General features: G+C 24.1%; 2 protein-coding genes across 2 annotated transcripts; one reads left to right on the top strand and one right to left on the bottom strand.

Moving 5' to 3' along the window:
- Nucleotides 1-3,014: 3,014 nt before the first annotated feature.
- Nucleotides 3,015-7,640, bottom strand: LOC145844516 (TLC domain-containing protein 4-like). Its single transcript, XM_082951917.1, has 7 exons — nucleotides 7,470-7,640; nucleotides 7,182-7,277; nucleotides 6,739-6,797; nucleotides 5,828-5,925; nucleotides 5,488-5,561; nucleotides 5,125-5,280; nucleotides 3,015-3,856 (listed from the first exon to the last, which is right to left on the bottom strand). Exons 1-7 carry the CDS (start codon nucleotides 7,607-7,609, stop codon nucleotides 3,664-3,666), a joined length of 816 nt encoding a protein of 271 aa, XP_082808043.1. The 5' UTR covers nucleotides 7,610-7,640; the 3' UTR covers nucleotides 3,015-3,663.
- A 10,236-nt stretch (nucleotides 7,641-17,876) lies between these two features.
- LOC145846320 (uncharacterized) lies at nucleotides 17,877-19,106 on the top strand. Its single transcript, XM_082953181.1, has one exon. It carries the CDS (start codon nucleotides 17,890-17,892, stop codon nucleotides 19,030-19,032), a length of 1,143 nt encoding a protein of 380 aa, XP_082809307.1. The 5' UTR covers nucleotides 17,877-17,889; the 3' UTR covers nucleotides 19,033-19,106.
- Nucleotides 19,107-21,562: the final 2,456 nt, after the last annotated feature.

Genomic DNA, 21,562 nt, shown 5'->3' with positions numbered 1-21,562 from the left:
GTATGTGAAACGTGTTTGTTTTAACTTCAACGATTTAGTAAATGGAATCAGAGGTTTAAAAGCATACTTTGTTACACAAATTAAGTTGATCAAACGATTTTGTAATCTTGTTATGAATACAAAATTTTAAAATAACCAGTTTAGATCGTCTTTAAAAAATAAAATAAGTATATATTAGTTGGTGTAAAAACGATAAACTCGTCTCAAAATTTCAAAGTACGGAATTCATGTAAAATATCTTTTTTTGAATGTATTCAAGATGCGTACCTTGTAGATGTTCCTACTTTACATTTTTTTTTTAATCGTTAAGCTTTTTTCCGGTTTATTTGTTTTCTGATATTTATGATTTATGATGATGATTCCATTCAAATAAAGTTGATATGTGTTTACTAAAAACGATGAAACTGCATAATTATTTTTGAAGTCTTGTAAAATTACGTTTCAACTTATTTGTACTCCACTTTTGAAGAAATATTTATTTAAAAACGAAGTCTGCTTGGCACTTGTTATTATAACTTAATCTTTCAAAATCATAAGTGACTTAATAATTGCAAAAAATAAACTTAGATTTTTGTAAAAAAATTCTCAAATTTCTTCATCCATTATATTAAATCAAACGAACAAAAATTAGTTTTTTATATGTAGTTTTTTATTGAAACTGTACGTAGAAGTAAGTACACATATTTAAAAAAATTCTAACTTAGCACTTACAATTATGTTAAGTATTTTTTAGTTGTAATTATGTTGCTAAAAACAGAACAGTTAGGAGCTTAAGTGTAAACTTTGTACCCAGAACTTTTAAAGTAATTTTTAAAAAATTAATAACTGAGTTAAATTAGTGCAGTTTTTAATCCATCGATCTTTGATATAGTTTTTTGTTTTGCATTTAAATTTAAAAAATTAAAAATTTTAGTACTGGGTTCAAATTTTAGAAACTGATTTTTTTGTTTCTTAGAGTTTTCAAATTTCTTGTTCTACCGATGCTAAATAAAACGGTTACATAAATATTCAAAATACAACAATTCAAATTCTTGTAAAAATTTAAGGGTCCATACCCTTAAAAGTGAATTAAATTTGTTAAAAGTAAAATATGATTACTTAACACTAATTAATAAGACTACGATTATTAATTAAAAAGTATCAAAAAAAAGTACTAAAAGTAGCTGTATTCTCTTAAGTTCTAATACTTGTCTTAGCCATGTCTCAAATAATAATTAAAATTTGAAAAAAATAATGTAACTTTAATAAACAAAATTATGAATTTATTCTTTCAAGAGTTTATTTTACAAACTAAGTTTCGGTCAAAGACCTCGTCAGTGCTTAAATAAATCTTATTCAAACATAATAAGATTTATTTGATTCTATTTGAACAACTAACTACCGCTTTATAATCCTTTAAAAGTATTAAGGATTAGCTTAACATAGCCTAAAAACTATTCTGTATAAATATAAGAGGAACTTAAAAGTACGTCAAAGTTCTTTTTTTATTTTTGAAATTAAGTAAAAAGTTTTTCGATAATTACGAAGGTTGTAGAAAAGGTTGTGAAAAACAAATAAAGAACATTTTTTTTCTATTTAAAAGCTTTTACAGTCTTTAATATTAAAAATTAAATCTAAAAAGACAGAAGTATAAAAAGGATGGAAGTAGACTATTAACTAAACTATTAACATAATTAAGTAATCAATTTTGTTTTGATTAGCTGTTTGTTTAAACAACCTATTTCGTATTAACTACTTGTCTTGATTATAACTTGTGAATTTTAATTAAGTATTTAGTTTTAATCTGTTTATGTTGTTTCACTTATTTTTTGTGTAAAAAATTGTTTTCGACAAGGGAATATGTTAATTCCAAAAATTAGCTCAAATTATAACAAAATTTAATAATTAAAAAGTGTTTTGTTTTGCAATAGAATGCTACTTAAAAACTAGTCTAATATTTCTTTTATTTAACACATATAAAGAATTTTAGTTCAAAAACATTTCATTTTAATAAACTTATCTAAGCATATTAAAAAATGAAACAATAAAAAATGACTTATTTAAAGAAAGTAATAAAAAGTTTTATCAGGTGAAGTGTTATAAAGCAGCTGTTTAAGTTTTTTTAATCATTTTAAAATAAAAAATTCTCACTGTTTAAAAAAAAACATTGTGAAAATTGTCTATACCTTCTAAATGCTGCATTATAAATCCATACTTTAGATTCAAACATAAAAGTTAAAAATTTTGAAACTATTTTTAAGATTGAAAATAAAAAATAATATTTTAGTGTGTACAACTATTTGTATATACTCTACATATTTAAAAAAACTGACAATAAACTCTGGGAAATTTTATACAAAAACTAGTTCAAGTTGATGACGTTAAAAAAAGTGTTCAAGTTATACTATAAGTAGTTTAAAAGATTCGGTTTAATTACATAAAGTTTAAAATACTAAAGCCAGAATTTTTTACAATATACACACCAGAGCTGTTACAAAATAGAGAAATTTATAGCCTAAGTCTATTTTATATTTCTAACCAATATATAAAATCGAAAATATAGTTTACAAAAATGTTAAAAGTAAATTGAAATATTAGGATAACATATCTATGATTATTTATATAAGTTACTCACATTTAGATAAATAATGTTTTTATTAACTTCAGTTTTAAAGCAACGTGTCAAAAGTCTAATCAAACTAACATTATTAATAAAGTTTTAACCAAAATTATGAATGAAATTAACTTACAAATACCTATAACATCACTATAATTGTCCTGGACGTGACATTAAATTGTATTTTGGTGTATGACTTGATAACCGAAAAGTTTTTTCGTAAACCAGGTCCTTGGTACAAATTTTTGAGCGCTTTTTATTTCATTCAAAAAACAATATAGTTTATAATAATAAGGAATAATAATTTTTATAAACCTTAGTTTAGTTAATAATATACAGCCTTATATCAATTTTACTACATAGTTTTAGAGTAACACAAATACAGGAAAAGTAAAATCTAGATCACAATTTATTTTAAACAAAAATTATATCTTCAACTTATAAAAGTTAACTGTGAAGATAAAGGAAATCAAGATTTTAAAATATAAAATTCTTATAGAAAAACATTCAAAACAAAGTAAAAAAAAAGGCAAAAGACTTTTTGTAAAAAATACTTTTAGTTTTCTTTTTAAAGCAATACAATTTTATACAGAAAATCGTAAATATTATGCAATAGGTTTAGATACCATAAGAAAAGCATTTTATAAAAAAGGATTGTGGTAAGATTAAATAACGTACTGAACTATGTTTTATGTAAATATTAAACTACATTTTGGCAGCACAATCACAATCAAGAATTGTAGAAAATGTGTAAAAAACCGGCAAGAAAACGTACATTAAAAGCTGGAGAACTTTAAAATATGTTTGCACTGCGAATGCACTATGAATATTTTCTTTAATTTTAAGACAGTTTGTTCTGATTTTATCAGTTATAAAATTTCAGCTGTGACCTAAGTACAAAAAAAAAAAAACTAATAAGAAGTAGATGAAATTTTAGTCATGTTTGTATTTTTGATATGATTGTCACCTAAAGATAGTAAAGCTTTATAAAAGTTACACTTTTTTATCTTAAAAACAAGGTTTTAACAACATCATAGTAGCAAAAAGGTAATAAAAGAACTATAAAGCTAGGCTATGCTGTCTGAAGAGCATAGATTGAGCTCATCAGAACACTCATTTTGAATGCTGGCATCATCAACATTGTTGCGCTTGTTTTTGTATGACAAGATTCCTCTTACTATTTTGTACATCCAAACTATGTTTAGCAGATCCATCAAAACTGAAAAGGTCATCCAAGCAACGTGAATAAATGTAGTAACACTGTAATTATTAAAGTTTAAGTAAAGTTAATTCATACTTCAGTTAAGCATGTCAAAATTTTATAACTTTGGCAATTTTTTATTGAAAACAAATTATAAACAACATTGTGTTATTTAAAAAACAATTTATAACTACAAAAAAGTAATTTAAAACGTAATGTAAATATTAAAAAAAAAATTTTAAGTAGTGTTCAAATTAAAAAGCCTTTGAAAACATAAAAGTCTTTAATAATTTGAAGTCAGTTTATCATTGGTTCACTCTACTGATAAAAATTACAAAACAAAACAATATGATTTTATAATCTTATTAAGAGCTTTAATGTAAAATTAAAATTAAAGTTTTTTAATTTTCTGCTGAATTTATCTTTAAAATAAAATTTTTTGAGTTAAAAATTGAAAAAAAACTTTATTACTTTTATTTGACTTGCGAGATAAAGTTCAAAAGTGAACTAAACCTAGGTTTTTAAATACTTTTAAATTTTAAGTTAATGAAAAAATTACAGATATATATTATTTAAACTCAAAAAGAAAAGGTTTAAGTATACAACAGAGTAAACAAATTAGTTTACCAAGTAGTAAAAAAATATTAATTAAAGTGTAGTTTTAAAACAGATTATTTTTTTTTTATAAATTGTTAAGCATTCGTACACTTAAAGTACTTAAATTATACTTCTTACTTTTATCAAAACTAGAAAAGTTTTTGTGGCGAATCTACTTGAAATGATAAAAACAACAAAATTAGTAAAAATTTTAACTTTTTTAATATTTAAAAAACTTAATTTATCTTTAAAAAAAAATCTCAGAGCGATTAAAAAATATATGTCATTTTATTATAAAATGATTAAACATGAAAGTTATAAATTTTAGATAAATTATTAATAACGCTTTAACTTAAACTTAAAAAGAAGTAAGATTGAGCAGATTTACTTTAAATAATTCAAAGTTGTATAACAAAGCAGTAAATAACCAAATTAGTATTTTGAGTTGTTATGACAAAGGTTTATAAATTATTTAATAGTTTTCATCGGACCTTAATCTAAGAAGTATAACAAAATAGTACAAAAGTTAACTTTTGATAAAGGTTTAATCTGATTTCAAAACAGAATTTTTTATCGATTGTATTATTACAAATCAGTTTGAAAATTTTTACTTTAAGATGTTAAATTAGCAGTTTTAATTTTGAAAACAATTAAAAATGAACCTGATAAAGTCTAATTAGTTTGAAAATTTTCAATTTTTTTTTTTTTTTGGGTAATCAAAACAACTAACTTAGCCCAGTACTCCTCTGTTTGAAAAAGGTATGCAATGGATACCCATACTAATATACCTAGAACAATACGAAACAGGAAAAATGAAGCAGTCATTAGAATGCCATTGTAGTAATACATATTTGTGTCTTTCCTCTTCAAAACTGACAGCATCCATCTAAATAAAGAGGATATTTTTAGGATAAACGTATTACTTTGTACTACTGTACTGAATGTACTAAAATTATTCTTAATTAGTTTACTGTTGTAATGAAATAAGAAAAACGTATAAAAACGATGAAGTAAAACTATATACTCTAAAATTTTACAGGGTATCAAAAAATGTCTGTGACAAATTATAAACTCAAATGTTATGATAAACTACCTGAAATTGACGAAAGGTGTTGAGAACTCAGTTATTATTCTAAAGTTCGAGTAGTATACAAGCTTTGCGAAATACTGAAAAAAAATGTTATTTGTATCCATACTTACTTCAGCTATACAATTTACATATTATTTACAAAAGTATTTTAATACAAATATATTGACTCACCAATTTATTTATAAAATTATTTTTCATTCAATTAATAAGATTATTAAATGTTTAACTTTATCAATACAAAGTTTTTTATTGACTAAAACCAGTTTCAATTGAGATATAATTAATTTTTATCTGTTCTGTTGCTAGCGAAATACAGAGGAGTAAATAAAAGTTCTTCACTAACCAGTGAGCAGTAAAACGCCGCAAACGCGACCACGTGATGAACAAAAGCCAATGGCGTCGCTTCGGTTGCTCTCTTATAAATTGCCATCCATAGAAAATCTGTAGAAAAAATTTAATATATAATAAGCACAAACATTAATAGATATTTTTTTTAAATACACGTTTAACTAAATTTTTATTTTTTTATGTTTTTACAAAGTTCTTCTATTCAACTTACTAAAATATTTTAAAAATTATTAAAACCAGTTTGAACTGTTTTTTTAGTATCGATTGTTAAATAGCTAAAAGAAAAATACGATAAACTGTTTAACATGGCATAACATGTCATAACTTTATCTCAGAACTAATAAAAATCTTTATGAAAAAGCACACCTCAATTATATTTTAGATTTTATTTTCATAATTTAAAAAGTTTTCCGAAAGTAATTTCATTGTGTAAATATGTTAAGTAAATTTATTTATTATATTCAGCTTTTATATACTTATGGAAAAATAAATTTTTACTAAATTATATTAGGCTTCAATACTACCAAAGTGAAAAACAATCAGTAGTGTAAACGATCACATATATACCAAGCTTTATTCGGTATACTTCTTTATACAAATTCGGTTACAATATACAAGCTAAGTACAGTTTCTTAAACATTTATCCTATTTTTAAAGTCATATACAATTTTCAATGCTTTATGAGATAATATTTTTAAAGGAGATCGTAGTCACTGTTATAAAGAGCCCATAAAGTGTTTTTACAACGTTAAAAACAAAAAAACACTTTATTAAGACTGCAACATTATAAATTTTCTAAAGCATGGATAAAATTAAATAACGTAAAATTTTGTTTTTACACTTATATCTTTTTTGCTTTTAAAAATCAATAAAAAGGTAAATAAAAAATACATTACAAAATCATACCATGTATTAAGTAACCGTTGCTCCATGCTATATTGATCCTTCCTAACAAACCAAACCAACTGAAAAATAAACTCAAGTTACAACTAAAATCAATTTAATTGAAGCTGTTTCTTAGCTCATAAATCAAAGTAGTAACAGTTGCAAGAAAAAATAAAATATAAACTGATATAAACAGCGGAATTATCTAAATACTGGTTTACGTTCACAAAAGTTAAGCTTAATTTAGTCCTGTTTTAATTTTTAAAAATCATGTTATTAGATTTCAAAAATATATATTTTTTTGATACCTTACCAACCAGTTTAAAAGTATATAAATAAAACTATTTTTTTACAAATTATATAAATATCTGACTGTTTCGAGAAAAACCTAAGAACAAATTTTTAATTTTAAAACGAGAATTGCATTTATATATGGATATGTTTGAATGTAAAAGCAAACAAACGTTGTATATTCTTCTACTGGATAGTAAGCAGTTACAGCTATTACAATAGCTATTCCTCCTGCAGTTACAATTACAGCATGAAAGTTAGATGTCCATCTATAAAATATAAATGTTAAAAGCGGTATGATATGCTTGCAATTACATACCCTGAATCAAAAACTAGTTACCACGTAAAAACTATAAATTAAAAGAAAAAAACAGAAAATAAAGTTTAGTGTGAATATTCAAACTATTTATAGTTAGTATTTTTATTTATTGGTTTCAAATCAACTCGAATATAAACTTTACCTCATGCACCAATGACGCTTTTGATCTTGATTTAATTGGCGATAGATTTTATAATAATTAGAAATGTAAGGCACAATAACTGCACACAGTAACAGGTGAATAATCCAACTTACTATTATTAGTACATTTTCCAACAACATTTCAAATTCTAAATTTTTTATATACTAAAGTATAAACTGTAAAAATTGTTCACAAACATAACAAAAAATATTCTTCAAGTCGTTTTTTTAAATTTGTGTCTGGCGTATGGTATATATATCACAGACAGATGTTTAGTAATGGTTTTTTTTATAATTCACAGTTACAGTTTATTTTTATAAATATTTTTAGTTAGTTTTTCTATCTTTTATGCTTCAAAACATTAATCAAACAACATATACGGTATTTTAGTTGACGCTTTTTACTACTTTTACAGTATATAAAAAAAACTAAAATTAAATCAAATAATTTTTTATTGGCAATAAGACCAAACCATTGTATTTAGTTTAAACAATACTGACGCTTTAGAATATTTTAGATGAGAAAATTGTTATTAAAGTAAAATGTCATCAAAATAAACAATTTATTTGAAAGTAAATAGATTAACTAATATTTTATCTTATAACCTAAGATTTCGTATAATGTTCACTTGTACACAGTAGCGGTAACTTACTCTGAACGAAAATAATGATGAGTAATAAAATAAAACTTTTAAAATATCATTAGTTCAAGATACTGAAAACATTTTTTTATTTTTTCCTCTAAAAAGTATTTTTTAACAGTTCTTAAAAAGTCATCAGATATTTTTATTAAACATACAAAAATGCCTAATACTGCAATCTTTAGAACAAAGAAGTTCTAATCTAGTGTGATCAGAACTTCCTTTTTATTGAGTTACCGTGCAAAAGTTTTTAAAACTTTGAGAACAACAGTTGTTCATAACAATGATGAGTTATATTACAAAAAACAAAAAATTAACAGGGTAGGAATAAATATTACTTGTGAGAAATCATTTTAAAGCTAGATTTTAGACGTCTGTCATAACACATGGCTAAATATATTTATAAAGTATAACAGTATAGATATCTAATTGAAACTGTCAAAAGTGAATTAAAGTTCAGGTAAACATTTAACCATTAGAAAGTTTTTGAAACACCAAGATTAAAGTTCTTAATCTTAATTTAATGAATTATTTTATTAACAATCATATTACCTCTACTTAATCTCTATAGTTATTCCTAGAGATATTTGTATTACAAAAACACTGAAAAAGTGAATTAAAAAACTTAATTTTAAGCAATGAATAAGTAAGTAAATTTAAATAAAGTAAAATACAATAATTAACAAATAAGTGTGAAATTAAGTTTATTTAAGCACCAATGGTCTAAACTTTTGTTTAATGAAAAATATTTTTACTTATTGTCTTAAATTTTTAAATGCAATTTTTTTTTAGTTTAAAGCTGCAAACGTTATAAAAATGAAACCTTTTTATCTTTTTTTTTATCTTAAAACAGCTTATAAGCAATTCACTCAATAGCAGCTAAAAATTGAAACTATTCAAAAGTTTAGTTATGTTCAAAACCGGTTATTGTACCAAAAATCTGTACGATGCAAACTATTTTATGAAGTTTATCATAACTATTATGTAAGAAAAGTCTAATACAAGGAAATGTTATATGTTTTTAAAATAGTTTTATGTTGGTCTGTTAAACACTTTTTAAACTCTTAACTAGTAAACCATACTTATTTATGATATGGAGATGCATTTTATTTTTTTTTTAACCTTAGTTTCTAGTCACTTGAATTTGATTAGTGCTTAATAAAAACAAACAATTGTCAAGTAAGCTACTTATACTCAATTAATTTTGTTTTACAAACATTTTACAAAAAGGTGCATATTTTTATTGAAAAAAATTACTAAAAAAGTATTTATTTTATTCTTGGTCATATAAATCATAACCAAACACTATTTTATTTAAAAAAAACAGCTTATAGCTAACAGGAGTTAACAAAGTTTACAATAAACTTAATATATCTTTAAAAACATAACAAACTACATTTATAAAAAAAACAGCACCAAACAATCACGCCACTTTTGTGTGTTATGCTTGAGCAAACCACGTTTGATTTTGTTTTGCTTTTTTCTTCTCTCATTTTCCTCATGTTATTATAATATACTTGGTAATTTAAATGTATATATTTGTGCCGTGTTTTTTGTATGGTTTTTACTCGTATAAAAAAATAAACTTTAAAGCTTTGTAGTATGTCAAATATACTTGTTTTTTATTGTAACAAAAAATTAAACTTGAAGATTATTTTTCGACCAGGTATGTAATAAATTATTGTGATTTAAATGAGAGCTATAAACACAGTACAAAAACTAAAGAAAAATTTAAGCTTTGTTAGACTGCTTTTGAAGTTATCTAAGCAACAGAAACAGTTTAAAGTTTTTTTTAATTAACGTCAATTTAAATTAAGCTATTTTTGTAATAACATAATCTAGCTTTTAAAAAGACTAAAGTTAAACATTATCATGACAATATTTTCATTTTTCTGGTGTTAAGATAAGTGTGGACAAGTTTTCCAGTTGCCAGTGCCATATTAAACAGTTAAAATTAATTGCAGGCTAAACTTGTTTAAGAAAGTCTTCGTAACAGCTGCGTATTCAATTTAGAAAACTTTGATATAAAAACCAAAAAAAATATCTGTATAAATAAATCTAATGAATTAATAAACGTTATAGTACAATAAAAAAAATTAGGATCACAGTTCAAAATAAATTTGTCTATGTCGCCCAAGTTTTTTCCAATCTAAAAAGTACTTCGCTGGCCAGATATTTCTACTTAGCGGACCGAATATTAATTCTACTAACTTTTTTAATTGTAACAGTTTTCACTATTTTTCTAAGCTATTTTTTTAAAATAATACTAGTGCCGTAATATATTGCCCATTCCTATTCTAGATTAATTCTTATTTAGTAAAAATGATTATCAAATAAAAACAATGTAGATACAAGATAAAGTATACTTATAAAAATTAAACTATATATAGGTTATCGAATAATAAGTTTTGGTAACAGACATAGTTTTTTTTTTAAGTAAACTTAGATACCTTTATGAAAATTACTAAGAAGCACTGTTTCTAGTTAAACTACCAAAATATTTAACCATACATTTAACTAAGTTATAGTATTGTAAGGTGAGTATCAAACTTAGGAAAATTCTTAATAATAAAAAATTTCTAGCAAACAAACAAAAAAATTTAATTTAAAAATAGTCTAAGTGTTCTTGTAACAATAGTTCTCATTGTAATGCAAAACTTTTTTTTATATAATTTACGAAAACAGTATACTTTCATTTCTAAATTTATGTTGAATAAGAAGTAAATAGTTTTATAGTCAGTTTAAGACATTTAAAATAACTCGACTGTAACTTACTATTATAAAATACCCTTCTTATTTGATATAACTTACGAGAACGTAGCTACTAGCTTTTTATGTTAATACACTTTATCAAAACTTTTCAAATTGGAAAAAACAAAAACTCAAATAAAGTACAAAGTTACTTTAAAACTAACATAATTACAAAATATTAAACTTTATTGCAACTCAAAACAATACTTTCTTGATATAAAACATTAGTTACAAAGTAAAGAACTACGTTAAAAAAAAAATAAATATATATAAACATCTAAAGTAACTGAAAATATTTGGTTAAATTTATTACTATTTTGTTTGTTAAGTTTTTTTATCTGTTTTAAATTTATGGGTGCAATTCAAAATCAAGTTTTAATGCACTTCTTAAATTTTTAAATAAGTTCTAAAAATATTTTTGTAAGATCTTACAATTATAATAAACAGCCGATTTGCTTTATTTAATAACTATATTATTGTTTTTTATTGGAAAATAAGGTATTTTCTAAACTCGAATTTTAACTACCATAAATTTAAGTTATTTTCGATATTAAATTAATTTTTTTCACTTTAAAGCTGCTTACTCGGTTTTGATAAACAAATTAAGACTTTTTACATGTAAACTACTTTTAAATACTTAAATGAATAATTAATCTTAAATCAATATTCTTTGGAAAACAGAATTTAATATAAAATGTATAATTAAGATGTTTAGAGCTTTTGTTGAACAGTAGCAATGTTCACTTATTTATATGCTTTTTTTGTTAAAAACATTACAGGAATTACGTTTTTAAATGTTAAGATTTAAAGAATAAGAGTAACATCATTATTTATAACTATTATTTTAAAAGATTAAAAATTATATTAAATCATCAACATAAAAAAACATAAAACATCAAAAACTTGTATTCATATAAAATTAGTTATTTAAGATTTTAATGTACAGATAAAAATTAAATTGCTTTGTTTAATACCTAATGCTGTACATGAAAAAATAAATTCTCAAAAAAAAACGTTGTTGTAAACTTGTAAGGACCTAGTATAAAAAAAGATCACTCAGCCATCAAGGCTAACACCACATACCGAAACTTTTTAAATCGAAGCTCAAGTTTTATTTTAAGTAAAATTTTACAACTACCACTTATTAGTATTATTGTTTACACTGATTTAACTTTGCTTGGTTTAAATGTTGGAGAAATTTTCTCCTGTACTTTAAAATTAGTATAACTTAGTAGTTAATGAAAATTATAGTGTGTATTTTAATAAAATACCTAAATTAAATTGAGTAACTCGCACTTTATTTTTATAAGTAATAGCTTATATGTGCTAATTTAATTACAAAAAACAATTCTAAATTAAAAAGCTTATCTAAAAATAAGTTGTTAGTACATGTGTAAAAACTATGTAGCTAATGTATAACAGGTAAAAACATGCTTTTGTAAAAGTTATATAAATAGTTGGAAAACTTAATTTTTATTTTTTTTTATCTCAGTGGTGCTTTTATTTTTACGTTTTTCTCTGTACTACTAATTTTATTAAAAGCTTAACCACACAATAACTGTTTCTTTTAAATTGTTATTAAATATAAACTTAAAAGTGAATTAAATGCTTTGTGTTATGAAAATTATGAAAAAACCTCAATAAATGCTTTAGGCGTTTCAAATATTTTTGGAGTTTTTTAATAGTTTGATGTAGTAGTTCAAAAATATGTAACACTTAATTTTTTTTTTACTGTCATTATTAAATTTAATAGTAAGCTAAAGTAATTAATTGTAAAAAAAGTTACAAATTTTTTTGTAAATAATTTGCATTAATTTTTTTTAGTATATATATATATTTTTTTTTTTAGTGAAACTGATTTGTTATTTTCGTTTAGGACTTAACTTTTTTTTAGTATTTAATTGTTTAGATACAAAAAGTGAATTGTGATAAACAAGTCGTATGACAGTATGTGTTATCCAAAATAATAGAACTAGCTATTTCTTACTGTAAAGCGTAGTTGAAATTTACATATCTAAATATATCATTTTTTTTAAAGCAGAGTTATTATAAGTACAGCTTAATTTAACTAATATATTTTTGTCCTTTAATTATCAAAATTTGAAACTAGCATTTGGAAGCATAGCGCACAAAAGAAAACTCAAATTATGGCTATTCTTCTGTAAATTTAAAACAATACTTTTAAATTATTTAATTGGCAACATGAAAGAAAGTACCATAGTATAAAAAAAGAAGGGGTAGCTTACTGTTTTTGAGTAGGTTGAAACTCATTTAAATCAATAGCATATCTGTCAACAATATTTTTTAGAAGTAAATTAATTTTTTTTTTATATCTATACCCTCATCTCTAACCCAAACAATAAAAGAATCAAAAATAAAATTTTGTCAATTAAAAACTAAACTACCATGAAAAACAAGTTTTTTTGCTGTTTCAGCAAATATGATTTGCTACTTTTATACAAATGATTTGCATGATTTTCAAGCTATTCAAAAAAAGTTGTGGAAATCTGAAGCCACCCAAAATAAAGCACTACTTCTTATGAAATGATTAGGAAACAACTTTTTTTCTATAAATTACTTATCATTAAATCATTGTTAAAAACTGTGCAGCTACACATACATAATGTGACAAACTAATTTAAAAAACGAGATTATTACTAATAGAAAAACTTGTATATTTTTAAATATTTAAAAAGTTTCTCAAGTTTTTGACTTAAAAAAAAGTTTAAGTTTTTTCAAGTTAAATGTTCTGAAATAACTTTTGAATAATTTTATGTATAATAATAAGAAACAAAGTCTTAATAACTTAAAAATGTTTCCATGGATTTTGTTTAACTTCTTTTTTATTTAATAAATTGTAAGTAACACTTATTTATAATGAGCAATTCTAGGAAATAATTTTTAATATTAAAAATAAACACATACATACTTATTGATAGTGTTTTTTACTCAATTAGTAATAACTGCTGTAAACTTAAAAACTTGAAGCTAGATAAATACCAACTAAAAAGAACAACAGTATCTTTTTGTTTATTTTCTATTTATTTGTATTTATTTGGAGTTCTCTTTTGTTGCCTAGTTCACTGATCTTCATACCTTTTATAGGCTGTGCAAAATAAGAAACTAAATATTTTTTTCCACACAAGACTTAATTTTACAGTTATTTATTTTGCACAGCTTTTAAAAGGTATAAAGATCAGTGAACAAGACACAAATTTTTTCAATATAAGTATGTTGTTAAGAATTTTCTCATTAGTCATTTTTTCTAAAAGTATTTGACACAGGGTTGCTAAAAAATCTAGAACTTGAGAAATAAAAAAAAACCTAGAATTTTGAAAAAAAATACTAAAAAACATGGAATTTTAAACAATTTTTACATGTTAAGTAGCAAAATTTTAATTTGACACAATAAATATACCATATGGATAAAATTATCATCATCAAAAAATGTTTATTCTATTTAAAGTTTTTAAGCTTAAGTCCTAAAATTTCCAAGAGATGTTTCTTTCAATATATATAAAACTTGTTAAAACAAAAAATAATCAATTTATTTATTTTTGAAAAGAAAATATTGTTAATTAAAAGTTTAAAAGTTCATTGCAACATATTTTTTTCTAAATTTAATAAAGATTATACTAAGAAAGTTTAAATAAGTTTGAAAAAAAATTGGATAGTGTAGATTTTTAAGGAAATTGTATTTTGATTTCTTTTTTTTCATAAGAAACTTAAAACCTTCAAATATTTATTGCGTATTTCTCAAAAATTATTTAAAGTTTTATTTATTGGTGAAAAGTCATTAAAAAGTGCATTAATCCACTGAGCTAAAAGTTATAATCATTTTTAATTAGTTATAATTGCTAATATAAAGATTTAATGTAAGCACAACTAATTTAAAGTGTGTTTTTGTTCACATAATAATTTAATTAACTGTAACAATTATTTGTTTAAAGCTGGGTTTCTTTTCAAAAATGTTAATTGTTGTCTCACATATTTTGGTAGAAGTTAATGTTATAAAAGGTTTAAGCAGGCCAGTTTTTTTTTGTTCAATGAAAGTGTAATCTTTGTTTAAATTAAGGCGTGCAACAGCTGCAAATAAATACCTAAAGTACTTATCAATATCTCTATTCTTTTTTACCACTTTTAACTTGTATTGTTAAGTTTCCATTTAAAACTAAAATAATTTATTTGAAAACTCAAAATGTTTAAATATTTTCTTGCTTTTTTACTTTTGTTTTTTATCAGGTTGGAGCACGGAAATAAAAAAGCTAATAATACATTTCATAAAGCCATGGCATGAGGCATATAACTTTTTTTTACTAATTTATTAAACAACATTTTGAAACCTATTTAATGTTCTTTTTAGATTTTTTTAAACCATGAAAAAGGTAGGAAATTTTGAGCAATATATTTTATTTATTGATAAAAACTATACAATATTTAAAACAAGTGGTAAATGAATAGTTTAAATAAGTATTTCATTCATATATTTTTGTGTAATGCTTTCACATATTTTTTAATGGCATAGGTTAGGGTTAATAACATATTTTCAAGTTTAGTCTTACTTTTTATATAATTAGATAGACTACTTGTTACTTTTTACAGCTTGTTAAAATTCTAAGTAACTTTTGATATATAAGAGATCAAAGTTAGAGCTTTCAATAGGTTCTTTACCGGAGGTGCAAACTTTAAGGGCAAAGAAAGACTTTTTCACTAAAAATCTATCTCCTCTTTCAATTTTTGAGCAATTGCTTTTAAACTTTTTCAGAGTAATCTTTGATAAATTTTAAACAACTTGTAGGAAACAGATTTTTTAATTTTAGAAAATAAAAATTTTATAAAAAATAAACAAAAAATAGATTTTTTTTTTAAGTTTTGGTCAAAATTTTTTGATGACATTATTTTCAAAAATCTGCTTTTTAAAAGTTGTTTGTAAAAATGAAAAGTACATTTCCTGAAAATTTGAATTAAATTGCTTAAAAATGAAGGAAGAGATAGATTTTTAGTAAATTTTTAAAATTCCTCAAAAAATTTGTTCCAAAAGATTTTGATTTCATATGGTTGTATCGAATTTTTTTTACAAAACTTGTTATATATCAAAAGTTGATTTATTGTTTTTTGTTCTATAAAAAATATCTTATAATAGAAACTCTAAGCTTTAAATTAAAAGCCATTGTTAACTTTAGTAAAAAAACCAATGTTGGACCCCTATGCCCTTATTAAAAAGTATGAAGAATTTATAGTAGGTTTTTAACTGTACAATAGAACAAAATGGTTGTATGCACTGGGTTCTAACTTACCTAGAAATCCCTAGAATTCCCTAAAAACTTGCAATATTCCAAAAAGTCCCTAGATTTCTATATAAATTACCTTTTTTTTTTGCTTGATGATTAAAATTTTTGTGAGAATATAAACGTTATAGTTGTCACTAAATAGTTGATCCTGTTTCAATATTTTGTTATTTTATAAACCTAATTTTGTTCATAAACATGATTTTTATTGATTTTGAATTGCTCATTAAAATATTTTAGTTTTGTGACTGGCTCTTCACTATTATTAAAAATAATATTTTAGTTTTTGTTTTAAGTCTATCATTAATATATAAGATGATTTAATTTTATTCATGCAAGTGAGTACTTAATTTTGTAAGATTAAAGTTAGTCAATTAAAATTTAAAAAGAAGTAAAACAATTTCTAACATATATAAAGTAAACTAACATTGTTACATAAAATTATCCAAAAATTTTCTTTATAATCTTAGTTGATTTAAACTTTTAATGTTGAATATTCGACAACAGTATTTCATATAAGTTTAGTGAACATCTAATGCAGAAGCATACACATACAACCTTCTTTTTAATCATTAAGTAGAAAAATGAATATAAGGTTTTAAGTAGTTTGCTCCAGAGGCAAAAAAAAAAACAATTTTAAGGATTTTTAAAATTCCAAATGACTCCGGGCAGTTTTTGGTCACTCAAGGTGGATTTTTGGCTGAAAGATTAGTAACCCTGTATGTATAAAATGTATAAAACATTATTGTGCTAAAAATTTTTTTTTAAATTTGTACACCTTAGAAGTTTTTGAATTAAGTTAAATGTTTTTTTTTGAATATAGAGCCAAAGCATCTTTAAATATTCGTTTTGGAGCAGTTAACTTAATAGTTATCTATTTTAATATAAAAGTTTCAAATTGATTTTTTTAAATTATACTCCAGATCCCATAAAGAATAATATTACTTATTATAACTTTAAGGGCATAGGAAGCTCCACCTTGTTTTTTTACAAATTGATCTTATTTTGTAGAGTTTTATATGAGCTATCAGACATTGTTAACTGATTAAAAAATTAAAGTAATTTTTGAGATATAAGCGATCAAAGTCAGAGCTCAATAGGTTCCTAATGGAAGGTGCAAAGCAAAATGTCATAAAAATACTTTCACTAAAAGTCTATTTTCTTCTTTGTTTTTTAACCGATCTTATTTAAACTTTTACAGTATGTCCATAACTAATATTTTAAGCAATTCAATGCATTTTGTTAACTTAAGCTAGTCTCACCGCATACAAAAGTCCATGCTTTAGCTCTGTTGGCTTTTGTTGTTTTTTTTGTTGAAAGCTCATAAGTTGTTTTATGATTTATTCTGATTTAAAATAAAAGTGCTCTGTCATTTTATCATAGTCAAAGAGGAATAAAATTAAAAAGTATAAATAATAATACAATATCCAATTAAAAGATAACCTAAATTGAAAAAAAAAATATTAGCTTACATCAGTTTAGAATCACCATTGTTTTTAATATTGTACGCGTGTCAACTTACAGTTTATAGATTTTTCATTTTAAATAGTTAACAATTAAAATAAAATAGTATAATTTTAATTAACGCCAAAAATTACTTTTTTTAAGAGGTGATAACACTGAAATATTATTTCAGCTGATTATGTTTTAGATCACGATAGTTATAGTTATCAAGTTGTTTTCTGTACTTAGTAATTAGTTAATTTCTATAGAAATATTTACAGGTTAAAATAAAACTAATATGCTTTGCTTTATAAAGCTAGCTGTGTTTTTCTTAGTTACTCAAAGTCTTAACTGTGATGGAGTGAATGTGTATACAAAAACAGTTGAAGGAAGAACAGAAGAAAATAATGCTAGAACTCTAGCATTTGTAGAAGAAAATAAACCATTAACTTTGTTTTGTGACGTAACTACAACGAGTGAGAGCAAAAATAAAACCGAAATTTTATGGTTTTATCAATCAGATGAAACCAAAGACACAAAAAGGAGTCCTGGAGTTTACATTTCTGGTAAAAAACAGGACGGTCCATGTGGAGAAAACAGTAAATTTCCCAAAACTCATTCTTGGTGTCTGGAACCAAAGACTTCAAATTTGGTTTTAAAATCACCAAAAAGGTCTGATAATGGGATTTTTACTTGCTATGGTTCAAATTTTAAAGATCCTATTGCTATCTCTCAAGGTGGATATAAGTTAAGAGTACTGTACAAACCGTCCAAGCCTAGTTACACGAAACCTTCAAATTTAGTTGAAGGTAATGCTTATGAATTGCGCTGTGAATCTGATGGTTTTAATTTTCCTTCCTATAAATGGTTTTTTAATGGGAAAGCGATTCAAAGTCTAAATTCTAAAGAAAAAAGTGAGCTAAATATAGTGGAAGATAATGTGGCAGGTACATTAAACATATTAGAAGCCCATAGTAACAACTTTGGAGATTATTATTGCCAAGCTGAAAATTCTCTTGGCTTAGCAAAAGGTGATGTATTTAGCCTTGGTTCTCCTTTTTTAACCAGTGGGGTTATTGCTGCAATCGTTGTCAGTATTGTTATACCAATTATACTTGTTATATGTCTTATATATTTTTTCATTTACCGTAAAAAGAAAGTTCAGTACTTAGAAGGTAAAAATATCATTCACTATGATGTTCCATCCAATTTTGTCAAGTACAAAGATTCTGTATCATCTCAAGTTCGCCAAAGCTCCTTTACACCTTCGTTTAAGCAGCTTTCTGCATCTGGAAGTTTGCTAATAAAAAAAGATGATAAATCAAAAGATAGAAGCATAAATAATAAATTTTTACTATCTAAAGATCTAGCTACATTATCAGATGCTAGCACCATACATACTGTCAATTCTAGGAGTTCTTCAACAATCATTGAAAGATGATAGTTTTCGAAAACAGTTTAAACACTACAAAGCTGCTGTTATTTTGAGCCAAAAGAACTGTTTATAGTAGGATTTTTTTATAACTTTTTGAATGTATTTACTAAAATTTCAATCAGTTGTTTTGTATTATTTTAATTTTTGATATAAAGATCCTTTTGTAGACTTATGGTACAAGTTTTTATGTATAGTACAGGCAATCATTTGCAAAATATTTTTTTTCTTTACCTTAGAATGTAGATAGCATCATCTAACTTAGTAACTCTTTATTTTGATTAGAGTGTTAGCATAATATTTCTTATTAAAAAGATATAAAAAACGTTAAATCACCAAATAATTGTTTTAAACTTGTTTAATTACTGAATTTCTATCTTTATATAAAATTAACTTTTCTTTTCAGCAATAAAATATTTAAGAGTGTTATATTTATATCATGTTACACTCGTTATAAAATGTTGAAAGTAATTTTTACAATTTTGAATTTTGATAGTTCTTCTTTATTATGTTTTTTTTCACACCATTAGTGGCGTGTAAGGTTAAAAGAGTATCTCTGAAATACCATGAATTTAAAGCTGACTAAATTTTTTATTAAAGTTTGCAAATCCTAAAAAAAATTTGGTGTATTTATCATGGTTGTATTGTAATAAATCCTTGAAGTACTTTAATTCTGCTATTAAAAGTAAGTAAGTGATACAATAAAAATTAAAAGCCGTCCCCCCGATTTTTAGCTTATATTTTTAAATTTAAATATTTATATGATAAACATACAATTCTCACTAAGTTGAGCTGATTTAAAAGAAGGTTTTCAAAACCAATTCCAATAAAACGTTTTTAGCTGAAAATTAAAAAATAATTCCTCGTTTATTAGATACTACCCCTTTAGTAACTAACTTGTGATAAAGTAGGGATATGGTTCACTTTAGGAAACCTGATTTAAACTCTTAGTTTTTATATAAAACTATAATATAAACACGTACAAAAAAATCAATTATAAAACAAAAACTTTCTATCAAATTACCAACTTAAACATACATATCAGAATTTAAAATTAAGTTTATTAATTTTTACCTTTACTGTTAAATTATGTCCGCTGAAAACAGCTCCCACATCATCCTTTTCGGGTTCATGCAATCAAGTCTAGTCTGTAGTTCAAAGTGTTTTAGAATTATAATAGCATATAAGTTCGGATAGAGCCGATATTAGGGGTGAAAAACATATAACTTGACAATGTTTACAACATTTAAGTGGGTCCGACCAGCGGGAGGTAAAACTGAGGCCCGCGAGCATGTAAATCTGGTCCGTAAAACTAGATCATATAATTTACAGTAGGTATTCTACAATTTAGAATGAAGAGTAAAAAAGTTGTAAGTTCAATTTACGGAAGATTCAAAACTTACTTTAGATATAATAGAATTAAATTATTACATACAGTTTGTATTTTTTCAAAATTAATTGGAAAATAGGGTAGTTTTTGTAAAATTAAAGAAATAAAATTGCTCTGAGCTGTCAAGAACTAAAGTTTTTCTAATCTGAGAAAGTTGCTCACACCTAGCCTATATTATAAATTAATAAGTCCAAACTTTATTGTAGAGCATAATAGCTGTGCAATGTGTTTTTACATATATAAACTGTTACGTGTTTACTTTTACATTTGTTTTTATATGAAAAAAATGGGTAGAACTAAACGTGGTTAAAGTTATGCTGTATAAAAAATGAAAAATTGTTACGCAAGGAAAAATTTTAGTTCATATTAACGAGTAACAAAGTTTTATCGATTTAATATTCAGTTTACAGCGTTAAATGTTTCAATCTTACTATGCTAAAGTAAATAAGTTAATTTAATAAGTTTCTTAATGTTCGAAACAAGCTTATTTCTGAATAAAACACTAAAAACATGAATATATATATTGTTTATTGAATAACAAAAAAAAAAAAAGCCATTAAGTTTGGTCCAAGAACCTGGTGAAAAAACCTTTCGGCTATCGCGTCATACAGTTTAATTTCATGTCGAGGAATAATTTTTCTATATCTATAAAAGGTACACCACTAAAATTTGTTCCTGGGCCGAATGTTGTCCATCCCTATCCTATATGAACTCAATCACTTGATAAGTTAGATATGTAGTTCACTTTTAAAGCTATAAAACTTGGGTAGCTGTCAAATTTGCACTAGCGTACAAAATCGCACGAATATACTTTTGCACTAAGGAATAAAATTGCACAAAGATACTTTTGCACGAGGGGTCACTTTTGCACGAGCAGACAAATTTACACAGGTTGAATTTTTATTTTTAAATTCTTTTATTAATTTTCTTAGTTTTTTTTACTATAACTGTTACCCCTAACTCTTACTCTCGGTCAGTAACTTATATTGTAATGCTAATGGCATTTTCTTCTTTTCGAGGGAGCACATTTGTATAAAAACTCACGCTACGCTCGAACCAGGCTTTTAGTTTTGGCTGCGTAGCAGTTAGCGTGCCATTGCGGTTTTTTGCTGCATTCAGTTTTGAATGACTTCGATCTTGTTTAAGCGG

This window comes from Thalia democratica, chromosome 1 (assembly GCF_965202585.1).
Source record: "Thalia democratica chromosome 1, ktThaDemo2.hap1.1, whole genome shotgun sequence".
Lineage (NCBI taxonomy): Eukaryota > Metazoa > Chordata > Thaliacea > Salpida > Salpidae > Thalia > Thalia democratica.
The sequence above is the reverse complement of the archived record's forward strand: the minus strand, read 5'-3'. Positions and strand labels throughout refer to the sequence as shown.